This window comes from Capronia coronata (assembly GCF_000585585.1).
Source record: "Capronia coronata CBS 617.96 chromosome Unknown acBCG-supercont1.6, whole genome shotgun sequence".
In the NCBI taxonomy this organism is placed as follows: domain Eukaryota; kingdom Fungi; phylum Ascomycota; class Eurotiomycetes; order Chaetothyriales; family Herpotrichiellaceae; genus Capronia; species Capronia coronata.
The window spans coordinates 43,776-62,706 of NW_006912898.1; the positions used below are offsets into that span (position 1 = coordinate 43,776).

Here is an 18,931-nt window from a genome sequence, read left to right on the forward strand (position 1 = left end):
AAGACAGTAGATAGATGTCTGTCTCACGGCTTGATCCATCTCAAAGCCACCGTCTCGGCATTCACCATTTTCAAAGAGACCTCGAGTTTGGCAGAATTCACAACACCCAGAGCTCTTGTCCTGGCTTCTTCGTCGCTCTCGCCGCATTGTTTGACGAGCTCGACTCTGCTTCCATTGGCAAACAAGCCAAAAATGACCCGCGTGAATTCGACCTGAGAGAATTTCTTGCCCGGACAAACTCGCGGTCCCATGTTCCAAGGCACATATGACCCTGAAACCGGCTGCAAAAAATCATCCCCCTTCTCATCCCCTGACGGAATCCATCTACTCGGACGGAATGAAAGAGGGTCCGGACCCCAGTAGTCAGGATGGGTATGCAATGCTGCAAAATTGAGTGTGACGGTTGTCTTGGGCGGTATAACATGTTCTCTGTCATCGATCCGCAGTCGTTGCGCCGAGTCCCCAGTATATCGAGGCATCATGACCACTGGGCCATAGAGTCGTAGCGTTTCATACTATTCAAGTCAGTAATGTCGTAATATGATGTCCTCAAAACTCACCATAAGTGCCAAGCATCTCCGCAGCTTTGGAAATGTTTGTTCGTAATAGTACAAACCAGTTGACTCGGCCTTTCGTACTTGATCGATCTCTTCTGCTACCCAGGCTTGCCACTCCGGATAACTAGCCAACAAGGTGATGGCAAAGTGTAGCGTGCTGGCCGTGGTATCATGTCCTGCAAGATTGTAGATGAACAAGTTTCCGTAGACTTCATCATCCGACAACCCGGTCGCAAACGCCGGCGTTGTGACTGTTCCCTTCTCACTGTCGGACGCTTGTTTAGACAACTCCAATGCTCTGACCAGCTCGCTCATCAGGTTATGTCTGGAGAAATCACCCTGTTCGAATGCCGTCTTCTCTCGTGCCAGCATCTCGGCCATGTAACTCTTGAATTCATCGTACGCCACTGACAATTTGCGCATGCCGCCAAACCATATCCAATTGGGCACACCAGCTCTCTTCAAAAGCCCCAGGATAACAAGCTGAACGATATTTGCTAGCAATGTTCGCAAACTTTCGCGATACCCCAAATGCTCCTTGACAGAGCCGTTGTTATCTGGCGGCAGTTTCGAATCGACAAAACTGCTGTGCATGCCAAATCCGGCTCCGCAGAGGACGTTGAGTGCCACGGCATGAACGTCAGGCTGGGTGGAGGTGACCTGTGCTTTGCCAGCCCAAATGTCCAACACTTCCTCGATCTGTTCGCCAGTTTCTCGCCAGACTAAAGCACTATTCTGTTCATTGAAGGGCGGAACGGTAACCTTGCGGTGCCGGTCCCAATCCTTTCCATTGACCGTGTCGAGATTGGGCCCATAGATGTCCAGCATCCCGTACATGGCAGGGTTCTTGATAAAGTCATTGCGGCGACGCATCACTTCTTCGGTAGCGGCGGGGTTTGCGAGGACGACATCGTTCTCACCCGGTGAGACGATGATGAAGGCCTCGCCATATTTGGCATGGATGGCGAACCTCTCTTTGAACGTCCAGCCGACTTCTGCCCTGCCGGCCCACTCGCCGAGACCGAAAGGTAGACGGAGGAATATGGGGATGAGCGAGTCTTTCGTCAGCATCCATAGAGGGCCAGCAGGATTGACCGGGCAGAAAAGAATCGGCAGCCCAATCGTTCTAGCTTCAACATAATTGACGGCAAGCCGAACAAGGGTCCAGAGGAAATAAGCCAACACCAGGGAGAAAAGAACAAGGAGGAACATGACGCCACCAACTTGATGTCAATCAAAGACGCGAAATGACATCTGCCCAGGCTTTCTACCGCAGGTGCGTGAGATATAGCTATATGTTGAAAGAGGGATATAATCTATTCCACCTCGAATTGTAACGTTTCTCATTCCGCCAATCAGATCGTAGGGATTTGTCTACAGGTCCGACCAGATCAACAATATCTACAACTATCTCAAGCTTGTCGTCCTTTTACAGCAGGTAATCGCTCCCTTGAACAATCTCCACATGCCTCGTGAATCTCAGGACGTGCCGGTTTTGAACAGCTAATCCAGTCAATTGCCATAGATTTGCGTATACCAGCCACTAAACATCTGGCGCCTTGATACCGTCAATCTCCTCCAGCTGTTTGACCAACTTATCCTGGATAGCCACATCATTCGCCTCTTTCATGGGTGACCGAAGCCGAGATTGATACCAGTATTTGCCGGAGACATCTTCGGCCGGACCCTTCCCTTCGGCAAGCAGGACATATGTATCAACGGCAGCGTCGATATCACCTGAAGCCGACCTGCCTCCCATTTTGGTCGGCACCCAACCAGGATCCAAAGAATTGCTCTTGACGGTCGGCCACTTCCTCGCGAATGCAGAGGCCAGTAGGATATTGTGCAGCTTGGTGTCCGCATATGCCTGCGAGTCTCGAGACCCTTGTTCGCCGCGTGCGGTCCAAGCCAGGTCTTCCAGCGAAGAGTCGCCACCGTGATGAAGGCCCGAGGAGACAAAGACAAGACGTTTTGGGGTTGGGTGGATTAGACATGTAAGCACGTACGGGGCAACTGTATTGACGGCGAAGATGCTGGGCCAACCTTCCTTCGTCTTGCGGTAGGGGCCACGGTACAAGCCCGCGTTGTGTATCACGGCATCGAAAGAGCCTATCTTATTCACATCCTCCGCAAATTTCTTGGTCTCAGATAGATCGGAGAGGTCCGCAACGAGGCAGGTTTCGGCATCGGGGCAGGCCGTTCGAGCATCCTGAGCACGCTGGTCGTTTCTCGCATGGAGAACGACTGAATGGCCTCGCTTGACCAACGCGCGAGCGGTCAACGAGCCGAGACCATCAGAGGAACCTGTAATCAGTATCCGAGCCATAATGTGATTGAAGAGTCGATTGGCGCGACATAAAAGACGAATGCATACAAGACTGAATTCTTGGAATCATTCTTGTGATTCCGCAGGCGGTGATGAAATCATATGTCGCACCGTAGAAATAACTTAGGTACCTAGTACTACTACAGCTACACTGCAGTGCATTATTTTCATCGACAAATGCGAGAGGCGATAATAGCATCGTACCTGAGCCTTATTCAGCATCGGACAGTGCTCCCTGTTCCTACTCGAGCCTTATCTGGGTGGCCTGTCTTCGAAGGAAAGAATTTCTGACATCTCTCCCTCGATTCGGCTGCTTGGTTCGCCTAGGAACTGCAACAAGCTCTCCCATCATGTCGGACAACTCACCCACCCTGCACCCTGCATTGTTCTTGTTTGGAATTGTGAATCTCAAGAGACGGATACACCCTTGCCGTCGGGCTTGGGAGAACGCGTCGTCCCGCGGGCATACCCTCGACCTAGATCGCCCCGCTGCGGATACAAAGCGCGACATGTTGTTCAAGACGAACCACGACCGTGGACCTCTTTGCAGCTCCACGGCCGGTCCAGCCTGTGAACACGAATCCCAAATGGAAACGGTTCAAAAAGAAACGGACATGGCTTCCCAAATCCGGCATTGGACCGGGATAGTTTTTGCACAACGTTGGTGCACCGAGGGTCAAAGACGAAGCTAACAGGTTGACGTGCAGAACGCTTGCCCAGTCTCAGTCTCTGCGAAAGTGGGATCCTTTCAACTTGTGGAATGTGCTCCTGGTCTCGACTATGCGGTGCAGTGGTATGATGCATCCACAACAACATGCAGGATGCAGATACTAAACGGGGAGGTTGGTATTGCTTCAAATTGGCGAACAACAACTGCCGTTTGACATATATCGTCGTCACCCTCATCTTCGGGATCGTGTTCGCCCCGCAGGTTCATGCATGCTGGATGGGACTCTCCGAGAGCAACCTTTCGTTCAAGCCACCACCAATCCAAAGACTTGGATACGAGAACCCCCCTGGTCGGCTGGCCGAGACTTGTAGCCATGCAGGGTCTCACGTCCTGGCTCTGCACAATTCATAGTACTCTGTAGTGCGTACCATTGATGAATATCATTGCTTACAGGACGAGACCGACCCATCTATGTCACTACAGAGGAAAAGGGTTCCGAATGTCTGGTATCTCGAGCACACAGAGTCAGTCACACATGTCTCTTCAAATCCCCTGTGACCATACAGACCATACGCGAGAACATACCCGCTTTTGAGGCACGACTAGAAAGGTCAAGCCGACAAGAAGTGAAATATGCACAAATCTACCCCTGGACTACCGCCACGTCAGTCTTGGAACACTATCACCTGTGCGAGCAGTCATGTAGCTTCCAGCTGAGTTCTGCAGGCCAAGTTGTGCATGAGGCTGGGATGACCAGGTTCAAGTTATCGCGGAAGATGGAATTCCTGTTCAGACTTCGGAACAGAGCTCCTTTCCACTCCCACAAGAGGAAAAGGCTGAGACGCTTTCTAGTCAAGTTCATGGCGTACGCGGGGTCTTAGGTTTGTCGGTGGTACAGTTGACGTTTTTGACTCAGGGAGTGAAAAGTCACGAAAATTCGAATCATACTCGCCATCTTCGTCGTGTTCGAGATGAACCTGCGAAGCGTGATGTCCATCGTCCTCACTCGAACAGATGACACTCCTGGAGCACAGCTTACAATCACAAGTGTACAAGAAAAGGTGTGTGAAAGTCATCAAGACTGATAAAATACTTCGATATACCCATCCCATGACCATAGATCTGTACCGCCAGATCATCCGGGATTTTCCATTTGCCTTGTATCTTTCCATTCCAGGTCATGCATGCCCTTGGTATCAAATACCAGTCGTTGATCGTAAAACTCCAAAATGATCATAATCCTGTATCTTCATATCCATCATAACATTTCAAAACTCGTATCAATAAGAATGAATTCATTCCCGTAAAATCATGACAATATCTTATCAAATCCACAGCTGAACGCTGGGCTTTCGGGGACGTCGACGTGCAATGTCGGTGCTGTTTCGCATTTGGCCGTGAAGGCCGCAACACGATCGGATTGCAACCAGGTCGTGATATGACGCACAGATGCCACCGAGGAGACTGAGGAGACATTTCTCTTGTGTGCCGTAGCAGGCTGGGATTGAGCTGTCTTCAGAGCGACAGGATCAGTAGATGGTAGCCAGGGACCGGCCGACTCGGCTTTTGTGTGCTTCAACTGAGGTCTTGGAGGCATGCCGCAAGAGACTGAGCTTAGCTTGGCCTTTTGAATTGGAAAACATGCCTCTTTTGGCAGCGCAGGAAGAGGCCCGGTGGGAGGAGGCCCTGAGGGAGGCATCGTACGATGTACAAGAGATGGCATACTCTTTTGCCCTTTGACATGACGATGCTTGCGGGGTGGGTTGGCCAAGTGCACGACCTGGGACGAGACTCCTGTCGAAGCGTCGACGGTGGTTGTTGTGATGGTCGAGAAGGAAGACTTGGAGCATGACTTTCTTCTTGGGGCATCTGGATGTGCTCCAAAACAAGTTTCCAAATGTGCGGCAGTAACGGCAGGCGATCTTTGAGACTGCACGATAAGCCCAGTGGCAGCTTCGGTTTTCTTGGTATCGATAGATAGGGCCTTTCCCAATCTTTTGGACGCTCGTTGACTACCTTGGGATGAAGGCCTTGACCCCGAAAGCGGCTCAGAAGATTCCGGCACATCGCACATGCTTGCCAGCACACTGCCGGGCGTGGTGACTGGAGGCGACGGCAACCCAGTCTGCTGGGCGAGTTGAGACTGGTCATATGAGGGTGTTTTCGGGAACAAGCTATATGAAGCAGTTCGCTTCTGAACACCATCCGGTGAATCTTGTGTGTAAGAAGAGCTTCGACTTCGCAAACTTCCTGGTCTTGATACCGGAGTCATCGGTTGGGCAGGCAACACTTGTGGTTCGTACCGATAACGAGCAGAGATCTTTCTGATGTGGCCTGGTTCTGGAAGAGGTGCGATGGTGGAAATCGGTCTCGACCTTGACTCCCACGCAACAGCTGCCTGGTGGTTCGACTCACGGGTTGGTACGAAGAGGTCGTGGTTGATGGCATCGGTCTGAGCATCCATTGAAGTCGTCCGTGGTGGAACACTCCGCGTAGGATTTCTCTTCGGTGTTGCCATGTACATTGACAGCTCTCCCAGATCTTCCTGAGTAGGGGTAGACACTCGTGATTGGGCGTCTCTCGTTGTGGGTGGTTCATACTCGACGCTGGAGAATGATTCAACCAGACGTGAGGTGGAAGTGGTGCTCGTGAAGCTGGTATGGGCTGTAGAGATGGAGCGGTCGTCAGAGAAGGATGCATCCCGGATATTGTCGAGATCCGTCAAGGTATGAATCGAGGAGTCTGTGGTCGACCTTGAGATCTTACGGGAAGCAGGTCGTTGGGGCATTGGTGGCAAAAGTACCGCAGAGGTAGACTCGTTGCCGGAGACCTTGTCTTCGGATCGAGAGAAAACTGGGAGACTTCTTCGAGTCCGGAGTGGGCGCACCGCTTTCGATTTTGCCTCGTCTTCGGCGGGACCTCTTGAATCAGGACGATACCGTAGACCACCGAGCATTTCAATCTCTTTACGAATGGCCGTGAGCCACAGTCCGAGTGATACAGCGTTGTCAAAGACAAGAAGGAGGTCCTTGACAAGCTTCTTGTCTTCGGCATGTTTGAAAGCCAACTTCGACCAAGTATTCCTGGAGTTGTGCGATGCAGATCGATCCGAGACGCCATCGTATAAAACTCGCAAGACCCAATGCTTACCAGGAATGTCGTCGCTCGCAAAGGCCACAGAGTCAGGTCCTAGTTCAAGCATCTTCTCCGGTAGACGATCGTTGAGTCCATCGGCGCTATACTGCAAAATGCAGCCGGATTGGCCGAGTATGAACAGCTTCTGACTAAGAGAACAAACGCTTGCTCCCGAGCAATTCCGTTTATGGTTCAGACCCGGGTCGTCCGCCGAGAGATGGTCCTCCAGACTAGGTCGTGAAGAAGACTCGCCGGAGATGCTGTTTCTTCGTTGGTTGCTTCCGAAAATAGTCTCTGTCAAGGTAGATGGAATGTCCAAGATAGCATGCATCTTTGCTTGCGTATATGCCTGGATCAGGGGAGGAGGATCCCATGAAGTCATATTCTTAGGTCGTTGAGGCTTCCCACCTTGTTGCGAATCTCGCATTCGGTTCGACCATGTCGTACTACGACCACGTTTCGCGACGGTGAGCGTAGAAGGCGGACATGGCCTGGGTTCGGGATGCTGAGGTACAATCCTCTCAGATTTTGAACGCGTGAAGAAGGCTTTGAACCGAGCCTTAGCGCCCCGTTCGGCGTGAAACCATCCGGACTGGTCACCAAGCGACGGTGAAGGTAAGACAGACATGGTGAGGGGTGGATGTGAGATGGAAGACGAGTCCAGCCTGATGGTGTGAGGGCGTGATATAATGTAATTAGTGAAGAACAGACATTCCTCGGCAAGCCTCGCGGTTATGCCCAAGAGATAAATGCTCTTTCAGCACGGCGGGTGACAAAATGTGTACGTGAACGAAGGAACCGGTCAGGAGGGTCGAATCGAGCACTGAGCAGGTACCCTGACGATCTTTGTTTGTTTTGAAAATGACTGCTGCGATGGTGGGATGATTTTGACAGATGAAAGATCCGAGCTTCTTGTCCCGTAGGTAAGCTGTTCTGATAGAGGTCAAAGCACATCAACTTCAAGGCGCTCAATGATAATAATCCAGACGACAGCGGATATGCGAGAATCACGAGTTGAGAAACGAAATCAGCCAGATCTCACCTGCGTCTGCATGAGGCGGACAACGGACATTCTTAAGGATGGAACAGGGGACGCGGCAAACCCAGATGGCATGAGCGTCCAGAAGACTGCACGGACTCGACCAAGGAGGGTATGTTGCTGCAAAGACACTCCATAACATCTCGAGCGCTCTGGGCTAGGCATGGCAGCTATGGCAGTGGCAGGGATGGCGTCAGAAGTGACAGGGCGAGAGATTAAGACAATTCGGAAACCATCACGAACGTCTCCTTCTGACAAGATATTGACAGCACTTATCGGACAACACACACGTTCGCTCCAAGAACGGCGTAAGTGTATAGACGAATGTGCTGGACCACCACGTCAGGAAAGGACAGAACTGCGAGACGATTGGACATGAGAATGTCTGATATGCGTCTTCAAACGAACCCGAGGCAAGTATAGCCCGTCGGCGAACCCACGAATGGTGGCGAGAGCCAGCACCTTCGACCCGAGTGACCGTTTCGTTGAAGAGCAAGGGACCAAGCCGTGGCCCCTAAAAGGTGGGAGGCCAAGGGTGACATACTCAAATCAGTCTAGCGACGTGGACCGTAGAGGCAAACAACTGCAAATATGGGCCGAAAACAGACAAAGTCGAGCCGGTATAGTGTTTGTGGCGAAGGCGCGGATGCCGGTGTTGACAATTGGACTTGTACAGCAAATTTTTCCCCACCGACAAGCGAGGAACGCCATGCAGAAGACGCGCCAAAGGCCTGTGTAGGCTGGTCCCTGGCATTGTTTCGCGCGATCGAAGGATCTTGGGAGTAGAGCGGGGCAAGCTGGAAGGAATGTAGGACAGACGTCAAGGAGGTAGTGTCGAGCCCGGCGGAGGAGGAGGGACCAAGGCGCGTCTCGAGAGCTGTCAACTCACGTAAATGGCTTCGTCAACTGGAACCCTTTGGGAGGGGCCCGAAGAAGGAGGTGGGAGCGAGAGACAACGCCAGAATGAACGACAAAAGAATGCCGACATCAACGCAGCTTGAATTCAGCAATGTTGGTAAAACAAAAGCAAGGAGAGTAACACAATATTAGAAGATGCGATATCCGAAGGTGGGATGAAGGTGTGGTAAGAGTTCGAGTTGTCTGCACCAAAAGGGCGACGCCGAGTCTTCCCCTTGCTCAGCCCACTGCACTGCACCACTGCACTGCATCCCAACCATCCAATGGACCATCCAATGGACCATCCAATCGAGTTCGTCCATCTCTTTGGTTTCCATCTTTTTTGGATCCGAAAAAACCTTCTTGTCTTCGGATCCCTTCTAGGGAGTAGAAGACGTCGTGTTCGGCCAGTCCTATCCGTCCAGGCTTGTTTTTCAGGGCCCTTTTCCCCAGTTTTTGTCCCAACTGGACCCTACGCTTCTCACATGTTTTCGACGGAAGCGCGTTCTCTCCCTCCCGAAATCCACCTTCTCCCGCGTCGAGCGACAAGCTCTACCTGTCAATGACTGTCTACATTGGAGGCTGTCCTAGCCAAGGGAGGAAACAAGAAAGCAGGGGGTCGACACGGTTGAAGCCATATGTGGAATCATGAGACACCTCACCTGTTCGGATTGGAACCCACGAGATACCTTTTCGGCTTGTTCGAACCCTTCCGATCTCTCGCTTACGATCGGCACTGTGCCTTGCACTTATGATCTAATGCAGGGAAGAGATGATGCACTTGACACAAATAAAGAGGTTGCATTGGCACCGTTCAAAGCCGAATCTGCCACAGTCCAACCCCTCTGTGAGGGGACGAAGACAGTTTTTGTTCATGTCATTGCGTTCTGTTTCTGAACGCGTCTGGTATCTCGAATTACGTTGAGCCCGTCACAAACCCATTCCATGCAATGAAGTTTTGGTACCCCACAAGCAACGCCATAGCAAATGTGCCTCCCTGGCATCCCTTTGACTCCTTACTCCTCGCTTTGAAGTATGGCAAGTAGGTCATCAAGCCTGATCGTTCAACGGCAAGTCTTTGAGATATGGCCAACCGGTTTCCTCTTGCGGCTTCTCAGCTTCCATTCCCAGACAACGTCGAAGGCATCTGACCTCAGCCTGAAGACCCGAAATGATCGTGTACTCTTCACACCATTCGTCCGTTCGCAGGTGATGAGCAGTGCGGACCATTTCGCAGACCCTCATTGTCTTAGCATGCCAAGTGTCGCGGTCCAACCGGCTCTCCAAGTGCTCATCCTTTTCCTGCTGCAGAAGATTGTTGTAGTGTTTGCGCTGAGCCAGAAAACGACCTTCGATGCCGCCGGCATAATTGCGAATCTGTTCGGTGGCGGTTCCCAAGGCGTCTTCATACATGGCGATCAGGTGGGTGTTTTCCTTCTGTTCGTGCTTGTAGAGCTCAATGATATGGTTTGCCTTTGCCAATTCGCGTTCGAGGTCGTGGATCCGTGCTTCTGGACAAGTTAGTACAGCTTCAACCCTCCACGATGGAACTCAACTCACTGTCACTTTCCTGGCCACTTTCACCTTCTGGCAATGTTCCATTGCTGCGTCTCTATGAACAAGTCAGCTTCGGGAATGCATAGCGGCATTGTAGAGAGACAAACCGCAACTTCTTCGGCCGCTCGCGTAATGAAATTGACCTTCTCTCGATTGGATTTGAGAATTCCTCCTAGCTCTTGAACCTGCGCATAGAGATAGTTCAGATCTTGCTGGTGTCCAACGGGCAGAGGTGCCATGAAACTCGCAGCTGCGCCAACTCCGTTATTGCCATTGACCGATCCGCCAGGTTGCATGGTAGTAGGAGAAGCACTAGCACGGTTCCCACCCATGGAGGTGTCGAGGGGAGGAAAAGCATTGTTTGCCATGTCGCTGTCACGTTCCTTTCTCTTCTCAGTGAATTCTTTGATTTCGTCGGCAAGTTGCGCCCGCAGGAGACGTCTCGCTTGGATGGAGAGATTGGAGCCCGCACGGATCTGTTCAAGGAAGGCTAGCTCTTCTGGAGAAGGAAGCGCTGGAGTAAGGGGTCGATCGATGGCAATGGACTCTTCAGCGGAGGTAGTAGAGCCAGAGCTGATGGCGCCTTGACGTTGTCGGCTTCCATGCGGGGGAGGTTGTGGTTGACGAGTAGGTTCATCTTGTTCAAGGTCAGTTTCAACTTGACTTCACAGCTTCGGTGCCGGCGAAACAAAAAGCCGAGATAGATGCTAGCAGCGGCACGGGCCGCTCTTAGCGTTCTCGCCAAACTTACCAGATCCGTGATCCTGAGGAGACTCCATCTTTATCAGATCTTCTACAGTTTGTGAAGTTTGGTGGTAGATGGTGATTGGGGATGAATGAGAAGACACTCAAAGTGAGAGATGAATGAGACGAGCCTAATGATGCGTGGATGGAGCCTATTTTGGGAGGCACGATAAAGATGTATTGACCCGCGTATTTCTTCATGGAACTCTCCCCAGAATCAACTGTCCAACAGTATATCGACCACAGTCAAAGAACGCTCAGAACGCTGCTAATCACTACAAGCATCATCTCGATCCCACATATATACTATTGATATGCATGGTCCCCATCCAAATTAATGAGGCCGGCATTGATTTGTGCCGCCATCTGGGACTCCTTGAAAGCCTCAAATCCTTCTGGGTCATTTTCCCGCATACTGAGTAGCTCATGAGCACTCAGACCAAGCTGTCGGATAACATTGTCGGCCCCATCCCTTTCCACTTTGGCCCGAATATCTTCACCCTTAAATTCTTCCAATTTGGCCCGAAGAGCGGCAAGATGTGGCGCTTCCGCGGGGTCATTATGGCTCGTGCCATGTAGATTATCGTCCATCCCTACCGGCTTTAGTACTTCTCGACGCATACTTTGACCAAAACGATGCATCCGTCCTTCTTCGTCAGTGAAGGCTTTAGCGGCAAGAGATGTGGTTGAGGGCCTGCGGGGCAAGTCGGAAAACGACGCGTTCTTTGAGGCGTCAGGATCGACAGGAAAGTAATCCTCGGAAGATTTCAGACTCGTCAAACCGGTCGAGTCCATTGAAGCCGAGAGAAGTGAGGCGTCCATGGATAGATCGGGAGAAGGTAGGCCGTTCGCCATCGGCGTTGACGAGGGTAGATGTTTTGCCTCAGGATATTCGTCCTCAAAACGCTGAATCATACGTTGCAGGGTTTGGTCCAAGAAGAAGAGACGCCCTATGATATTGAGTTAGCAGTGCCAAAACAGCCGGTAGAGCTTGACTTACGGTAATTGGCATCATTACCAGCACGATCCTCTTTGATCAACGCAGGCCTTAATCTTGCTCTTATCTTTCTGGCACTTTCACAAAGCTCCAGACTGACATCTCGTGGTTTTGAGATGCTTGGTTGACGAATATCCTGCCTTGGAGTTGCCGTGCCACTGGCAGAAGGGCTAATGTTCCTCGAATGTTGTCGGCTGCTGCCGTCTCTGCTTCCCAAGAACACATCGAGACATTTGACGATCCCCGTGGAAGCAATCATATAATCTTCATCGGGGGCTGGCTCGTCCTTGTCAATACTCGTCGAATAGCCTTCCATATGACCAACAAGGTGGAGCAGGACTTCAGGTGCATCTTTGCCGGCAAGACCAGAAGGCTTGACACCGACTTCGTCAAGAGTGGTGCGCTCCATATTTCGAAGACTGTAGGCCACGACCTGGGACGCCAGTGCCTTGACCACCTCACTACTGTCGGCACTAGGGACCTCGACTTCAACCGCGACGATGGTCTCCGAGACCCTGACTGCAGTCATCAGAGAAGCAAAGAATGCACAAGCTTCTTCTTGGGCACCTTCTTCCTTGGAATTCATGGCATGGATCAGAGGTCCATTGTCCAGGATGCTGATGTGGGCCAATGACGGACAATCCGGTAGTATTTCGGCCAGGGCTATAACATGATCCGGGGTCAGGCCGACATCTACCAAGTGTATTCTCCTCAGGGGTGTCATTTTGGGGAGGAATTTGCGGAATATCGAGACGGCATTGGGATTGCTGTCGAACAAAGCTCTGTTCCGTGAGAAATCGACGAATTTGAGATTGGTGAGTCTGGTAAATGGTGACAAAATCGAATCCATGTCGGTTGGCGTTAAATTGCAGTCAGATAGGCTGATGGCGAAAAGGGGGCTGTCTTCGTTGGGCGCCTCGGCAAGAATGTGCACAATGCCATGCAGATTGTTGCTGCCCAGATCAAGGCCCTCACAAGCACCAGATTTGATATATCGAACGACATGCCTCACTGCTTCTTCGTCCAGACAGTTATCGGCGAGACCTAGACGGTGAATCCTGCGTTTGATGGCACAGTCCACAATGTCTCCGACATGAGCTGTGGAAAGCCCGCAGCCACTCAAAATCAGTTCCTCCATTCTGTCGCCCAATCGTTCTGACAGAGCACGGATGACCAAAGATGCAAGATCGGTAGAATTTGCGCTTGGTTCACTCGCAGTGGATCTGCTGGTCAATGAAATGTAGGACTTGTCGTCAGAATCCGGGAATTTGATGCCCGACAGATCAATTGCCTTCAGTGACTTGGACATGTGCATGAAAAGTCCAATGTGTCTCCATCCAACGTTAGTTATGGCTGGATTGTCTTTCAGTATTAGTTTTTCAATGACTCCCATCTGCTCCAAGCCACGGCTGCCAGAATGCCTTTTGGGAAGTTTTCGGTTGTGTCTTGCTTGTTCGGCAGATTTGCAGCTTGACAAACCCGAAAGTATCACACGCAGGCCCTCGTCCGTGAGACCACAATTGTCCAATATCAGTTTTCGCACAGGTACAATGGCCAGCCAGTCGCCAAGCGTCATGATGTCGGGGAGCTGCATCTGCAGACCAGTCAAGTCTATGACAGCGACAGTGCCAGGGGCTTCCGACAAGGTTGCTGAAGGCTTCGTAATCTGCTCTTTCATTCGAGTGAGAACTGTGGTTTCACGAAGTTGGCAACATCGCTTGTAGATGCGCAGTGGATCAGTCGTCGGCCCGTCCGGGGATCGTTTGGGCGTGGACGAACCAGGAGGAGTGGTGCTTGGGCTGGAGTCGGAATCATCGTCGTCTCGAGTCAACTCAAGAGGAACAAGACCATTGGCCTCGGCGTGCCTCCTTTTCTTCTCTTTTCTTTCTTTCCGTTCTGCCTCGGACCGTTTCTTTTTCTCCTTTTTGCGGGTGGTAGGTATAGGCTGAGGATCCGATGCCGGAGCTTCAGTCTCAACGGATGTTTTCGGAGTGATCAGCGGTTGCTCGGGTGGCGCTTTTCCTTCAAGGACAGCTTGGGGGCTTTTGAGCGCGGCGCCTTCACCTTTGTCGATCTCCCTGGCGTCTTTGGTGTCCTTGTCGCCGTGGAGGTGCTGCTCAGAAGTCGGAAGCTTTTGCTTGTTGCTACCTTGACGAGCAAGGCGGGCTGGCTCTTCATCTGCCTGGGACGCAAATCCAGCGATCTCGACGTCGACGCAGAAGGCAACTCTTTTGAGTTTGTTCTGGTCAAACTCGGTGATCTTTATCCGTTCCCTGTTCGGATCGAGGTTCATGACTTTCCGAGGACAAATCGCACCTGAACCGGCACCTTTCCCTAGAGTGACGTTCGAAGATGAAGACAGTCGGCGCAAGGCACTCGATAAGAATCCCGGATGGTCGATCTTTGTCTCTTTACCAGCAGCAACTAGCACTGACGGTCGCCGCGGGGGTGTGTGGGCGGTAGGCGCCGCCTTGTTCTCTTCCTTTCTGGCATCCGGCTGGGTGTGATGCGTCAACTCTTTCTTGTTGAAAGGATTTGAAACTTCGTTCGCCGGGCTGGGCTGAGGAGATGCCACAGGAGTAGTAGACTGCGATTGACTCTCGCCATTCGAGTTACGTGTAGGCGTAGGCGATGCAAACTTGGAGCTGAAACTGGCGATCCAGGAACTCCTCCTCCCGTCTTTCTTGTTTGCGACATCGCTCTTGAAGCCCTTCTTCTCTTCAGTACTCCGGCCTCTCACCAACGACGGTCGCTGACTGCGTGGCTGGGAGCCTGGTCCCTTCTCGGTGGCGGCTTGTACATTGTCCCTTTTTCCATTGACCGCGAATGCCTGTTGGTGCTCCTTTGCAGGCGTGGATTGGGTCTGGTTCTGTCGAGGTTCAGGGTCGCTGGGCTTGATAAGAGGAGGGGAGTATGACGGCGTATCCTGTTTCTGTCTGCTTCTGCCTGCAACGGAATGTGTAGGGTCTGGCGATAGCATCAGTACCATTCATGATCAAACCGGCCAGAGAGCTCGGCAAAAGCAATGGGATCATCGCCCAGTGGCGCACACGCACCTTTCTTCGTGTGTAGCAGCCAATCTACGTCGAGTATTCCAGCGCTCGCCATAGTATCTGCTTGATGCTGCAATCGCCGCGATGAACGAGATGAGATTCCTCTCTATAATGACTCCATGTAGACCCGGCCGCGGGGATCTTGTGAGGGAAAGACGATTCAAAGCTGATGCCGTCGATGTGATTCTGGGTTGCCTCGGCGGGGTCTCCCTAGTCCTCCACAGTCGAGCGTAGCGAGTCGCCGTTGGTTGAGAACAGTCGATCGCCCTCTTCTACCTAGTAGGGCCTGGTCTGGGCTGGTTGGTGAGCCCGGGCCTTTGCAGAGAGCTAGGCTGTGTGTGGTACAGACGCACAATTGTATCTTTGCGTCTGTGGGTTTCCATGAGGAATTGCTCCCGGAGACCCGGCTATGTAGTCATCGTTGGAACCTATCTAGTATCCACGGATGCTGATTGCGTGACCGTTCAGGAACGCAGATTTTGCTTTTTGTGTCTTTCTGCCACCAAGTCCACGTTCAGCTTCTTACGTTCAATATCAGGCGATTGAGATATGTGTAAGGCCTTGAACCTTGGCCCCGTGCTGAGTCAACTACCAAGCCTATACCGCGTGTCGCAGAATGATTGCAGTACGGCGAGTGGCAAGTCAGCATCTTATGTCAGAGTGGTGATTATTCGAAGGATCAACATAGAAGAATTCATTTCACTCTTTTAACGTTCAATCAATTTTGGTAGCTCGCATTTCATGCACCCACGGATTTATCCTTGGGGACCGGGCATGAGTGCTCTACTAAAGACTCGACCACTGTCATGCTTCATGCAAAACAGGCATCAAATCAGTTTGACCTCCCCAGAAACTCCCCAGGCAATGCGAAAACGAGTCTAAGAAGCAAGAGCGGCAATCTTCTCCTCGATTCTCTTGGTCTTCTCCTCCTTGGACAGCTTGTGGACCTTGTACTTCTTGCCCTCGGCCTTCCATTCATCTTTGCTCTTCTTGTCGCCTTCATCCTCGTCCTTCTTGAAAGGATCCTCTCGGATGGCGGCATGAGCTTCCGTGTAGACTTCTTCAAGACCGTCAGCTTCGATGTCGTTCTCGATGTACTTGGCGAACTGGGACTTGTAGCGTTCCTCATCATCGTCGGCCAAGGTTTCCATGTACTCTGCGACGTGGCCACCGAAGATGTACTTGCGGAGGAGCTCGGCATCAAGTTCCTTGCCTTCTGGGTCGTAGCCAGGGAAACGCTTCTCATTGTGAGGGATGTACAGACCACCATCAGAGGCACCCTTCATTGCGCCGAAGACACGAGCGCCAGTGGAGGTTCGGTGAAGACCGACATCGAGGAAGCACTTGAATGGGCGACGCTCCTCACCATCCTCACCCTCGGCGGCTTCGGTCAGCTTGTATTCACCATCAGCCTCCTCGACGCCGGTGAATTGCTCATCCAAGCCGAGCTTCTTGAGAGCACGTCGGGCGAGCAGAAGACCCGTTGCGTATGCGGCAGACCAGTTGGTCAGACCGTTCTTGATACCGTATTTCTTGAGTTCATGAGCGTAGGCCGCAACGAAGACCTTGTCGCCAGTGAGTTCGGCGGTGACCAGTTGGCAGATGATGTCGCGGTTGGTGAAGCGGACGACGAGTCGGTACTTTGGCGCATTGTACTTGTTCTTGGCCTGGGTGACCAATCGCTTTCGGGCGTAGTAGTCGGTCTGTAGATGGTGAGTGTGCGAACTCCATCGGCCTCGATCATTCTTACCTTTCCGGTTCTTCTGCGCTTGTACTTGGTTTGGTATCTGGAGAAGTAGGGGGAATTCTTGACGCTGCGGATGTTGTTAGACACGACTGATAGTCCGCCATCTATCAAAGGTGAACTCACAGCTTGGTGAAAGGCATGGTGCCGGTTTCGACTTCTCAAGTCGTCAAGTTTGACCTGGTTGTCTGCAAAATCCTCGAATCAGCATTTTGCGCTGCAGACCAAACTCCGCAGCAACATGCAAGGACTCTCTCGTACATCTTTTCCTAGGGATCAGAGACACGCAGTCTCAGTGTAGTATTCAGGTTCCGAGCGATTGGGATCGACTCGATTTGACAATTGACCTGTGGGAGAAGAGACAATCGTTGTGAGGGTTGGAAGTTCAACGGTGGTGGCAGATGTGTGCGCGCCAAGATTTCTCAAGCGAGCGTCGAAGAAGTGGGTGGGTGAAGCCTTGATTCCCCTCAAGGCTTGAGCTCTCCAACATCAGGTCATAATCGGCAATTCAGTCATTTATCAGAAGAAATCTAGCCATTTGCCAATATCTACCTATAATACGGGCGTGCTTTTCATGCGTATCTCATCCTCATAACCTCATGAGTCGTCATCACATGTCGTTAGTCGTCAAGCAGTCCCGGTCAGAGCAACAACAGGCATCTGACGGAGGCTCTTGTAAGATCGTGCCTATGCGCCTCCCGACATACACCATCGTCCCTCATCTTTTCTGGAATTTGTCTGTCGTCGTCCGAAGCAGCGTGGAAAGGGCATTCCTACTATCCCAATTCCGGATTGTCCAAACTTCCACTTGCTTTCCATCTTCCGTCCTCTTGCTTACCTTCATGGGCTCTCCTAGGGCGGCTTCTTCTGCCTCATTGAGCCAGTCGTTCCAAGCAGGAGTCTTGGGTGCCCAGCCGGCTTCCTTTACCCAGTTGCTGGTCCCCGTAACAGCAATGGCCTTCCACAGAGCTTCGGTATAAGTTGGAGAATAGTTATCGATCTGTGCGTTGCGAGGTGGGGTTCCTCCAGCTATCTCGATATGTTCCACCTCCAGACGAGACAGATCCCAGTGTTGAGCAGGGGGCAAAGCAGCCCCAATCCAGTAGAAAATGTTGATCAACATGTATGATCCGGCGAAAGCTGTCTGTGTCTCGATCCTCGCGTTGGCGAGGGAGATGACTCCACCCATGAGTAGGAGAGTCGAAATCAAGGATAGTCCTCTATAGATTGCCGTACTCTTGACGGCGTAAATGCAGCGCTCGCTGGGGTTGAAATACAGATACCGAGCCGTACGTTCCTCACAACTCACAACGATAAACGCCCCTTGCGGATACTTAATCACAACATCCCCAGGAGGCGAATGCGGGTCAGGTTTGGGATCGTTGGGTGTGGGTTTCCATTTGTTGGCGATTCCAGTTACCGAGCTCAAGGTGGAAAGAAGAAGTGTTGCCAGCAACGACATGCTGATGGAAGCATTTCAGCACCAGTCCCAGTAGGAACAGGTTCTTCACTCACCCGTCCTCATAATATATGGAGAGCCCCAGAAGAGCAGCACTCATGATGAACCCAGCGAATGCCAACAAGGCCAACGGCCCAAACCTCTTGATGGATGGACGAGGCTTACTATTTTCCTTGACTCGTACGCAACTGACGGTATTGGGGGCCAGTTTGTCCCCGCGATGCAAAGCATGCGCAACATGGTGTATGTCTTCGCCGGTGTTGCCTGAATATACCCCAATCACCTTGGCGTTGGCGGTTGTCTCGAGTTTCTCCGGTCGGGACGGTTTGATGAAGCTCTGGGGAGCAGGAAGGAGGCGAGGAAGGTATATGAGATGACTCAAAGTCGCAACTTGTGCAATTGTCTCAACGGAACCTTCTCCAAGGATGGCTAGGAAACCTACGACGGAGAGAATAGTCAGCGGTCTGCCTTGGGCGGTGCAGCCTGATCCTGCGGAGATTCTACCTACCAACGATGTCAAGTTGGAAGCCTTGATTGTTGGATATGTACGTCTCGATGAACTGCATCGTGTATCAGTTGCCGTGGGCGGCGCAGAACACCAGAGCTTCAACAACGTCGACAGCAAGTACAATGGAATGGACATCACAAGGTGGGAAACAGAAGCGTCCGCATTGTGGTCAAGAAAGCCCTAATGTTCAACTAAGCGATCAACACAGCCACTCCAAGGAAGCCCGCAGTCTGTCATGCAGGACG

At 51.8% G+C, this 18,931-nt stretch overlaps 7 protein-coding genes across 7 annotated transcripts; all 7 read right to left on the minus strand.

Moving 5' to 3' along the window:
• Positions 1-23: 23 nt before the first annotated feature.
• A1O1_06688 (uncharacterized protein) lies at positions 24-1,769 on the minus strand (the record flags this gene model as incomplete). Its single annotated transcript, XM_007727566.1, has 2 exons — positions 24-515; positions 561-1,769. 2 exons carry the CDS (start codon positions 1,767-1,769, stop codon positions 24-26), a joined length of 1,701 nt encoding a protein of 566 aa, XP_007725756.1.
• Positions 1,770-2,100: 331 nt separating this feature from the next.
• Positions 2,101-2,883, minus strand: A1O1_06689 (uncharacterized protein; the record flags this gene model as incomplete). Its single annotated transcript, XM_007727567.1, has 1 exon — positions 2,101-2,883. The coding sequence occupies one exon, from the start codon at positions 2,881-2,883 to the stop codon at positions 2,101-2,103; it is 783 nt and encodes a 260-aa protein (XP_007725757.1).
• Positions 2,884-4,862: 1,979 nt separating this feature from the next.
• On the minus strand, positions 4,863-7,316 carry A1O1_06690 (uncharacterized protein; the record flags this gene model as incomplete). The annotated part of the gene is made up of 1 exon (XM_007727568.1): positions 4,863-7,316. One exon carries the CDS (start codon positions 7,314-7,316, stop codon positions 4,863-4,865), a length of 2,454 nt encoding a protein of 817 aa, XP_007725758.1.
• A 2,358-nt stretch (positions 7,317-9,674) lies between these two features.
• A1O1_06691 (uncharacterized protein) lies at positions 9,675-10,549 on the minus strand (the record flags this gene model as incomplete). The annotated part of the gene is made up of 3 exons (XM_007727569.1): positions 9,675-10,135; positions 10,185-10,236; positions 10,289-10,549. The coding sequence occupies 3 exons, from the start codon at positions 10,547-10,549 to the stop codon at positions 9,675-9,677; spliced, it is 774 nt and encodes a 257-aa protein (XP_007725759.1).
• A 682-nt stretch (positions 10,550-11,231) lies between these two features.
• A1O1_06692 (uncharacterized protein) lies at positions 11,232-14,911 on the minus strand (the record flags this gene model as incomplete). The annotated part of the gene is made up of 2 exons (XM_007727570.1): positions 11,232-11,875; positions 11,926-14,911. The coding sequence occupies 2 exons, from the start codon at positions 14,909-14,911 to the stop codon at positions 11,232-11,234; spliced, it is 3,630 nt and encodes a 1,209-aa protein (XP_007725760.1).
• A 942-nt stretch (positions 14,912-15,853) lies between these two features.
• Positions 15,854-16,862, minus strand: A1O1_06693 (60S ribosomal protein L5; the record flags this gene model as incomplete). Its single annotated transcript, XM_007727571.1, has 3 exons — positions 15,854-16,678; positions 16,726-16,789; positions 16,846-16,862. The coding sequence occupies 3 exons, from the start codon at positions 16,860-16,862 to the stop codon at positions 15,854-15,856; spliced, it is 906 nt and encodes a 301-aa protein (XP_007725761.1).
• A 575-nt stretch (positions 16,863-17,437) lies between these two features.
• Positions 17,438-18,744, minus strand: A1O1_06694 (uncharacterized protein; the record flags this gene model as incomplete). Its single annotated transcript, XM_007727572.1, has 3 exons — positions 17,438-18,182; positions 18,235-18,616; positions 18,687-18,744. The coding sequence occupies 3 exons, from the start codon at positions 18,742-18,744 to the stop codon at positions 17,438-17,440; spliced, it is 1,185 nt and encodes a 394-aa protein (XP_007725762.1).
• Between the last annotated feature and the right edge of the window lie 187 nt (positions 18,745-18,931).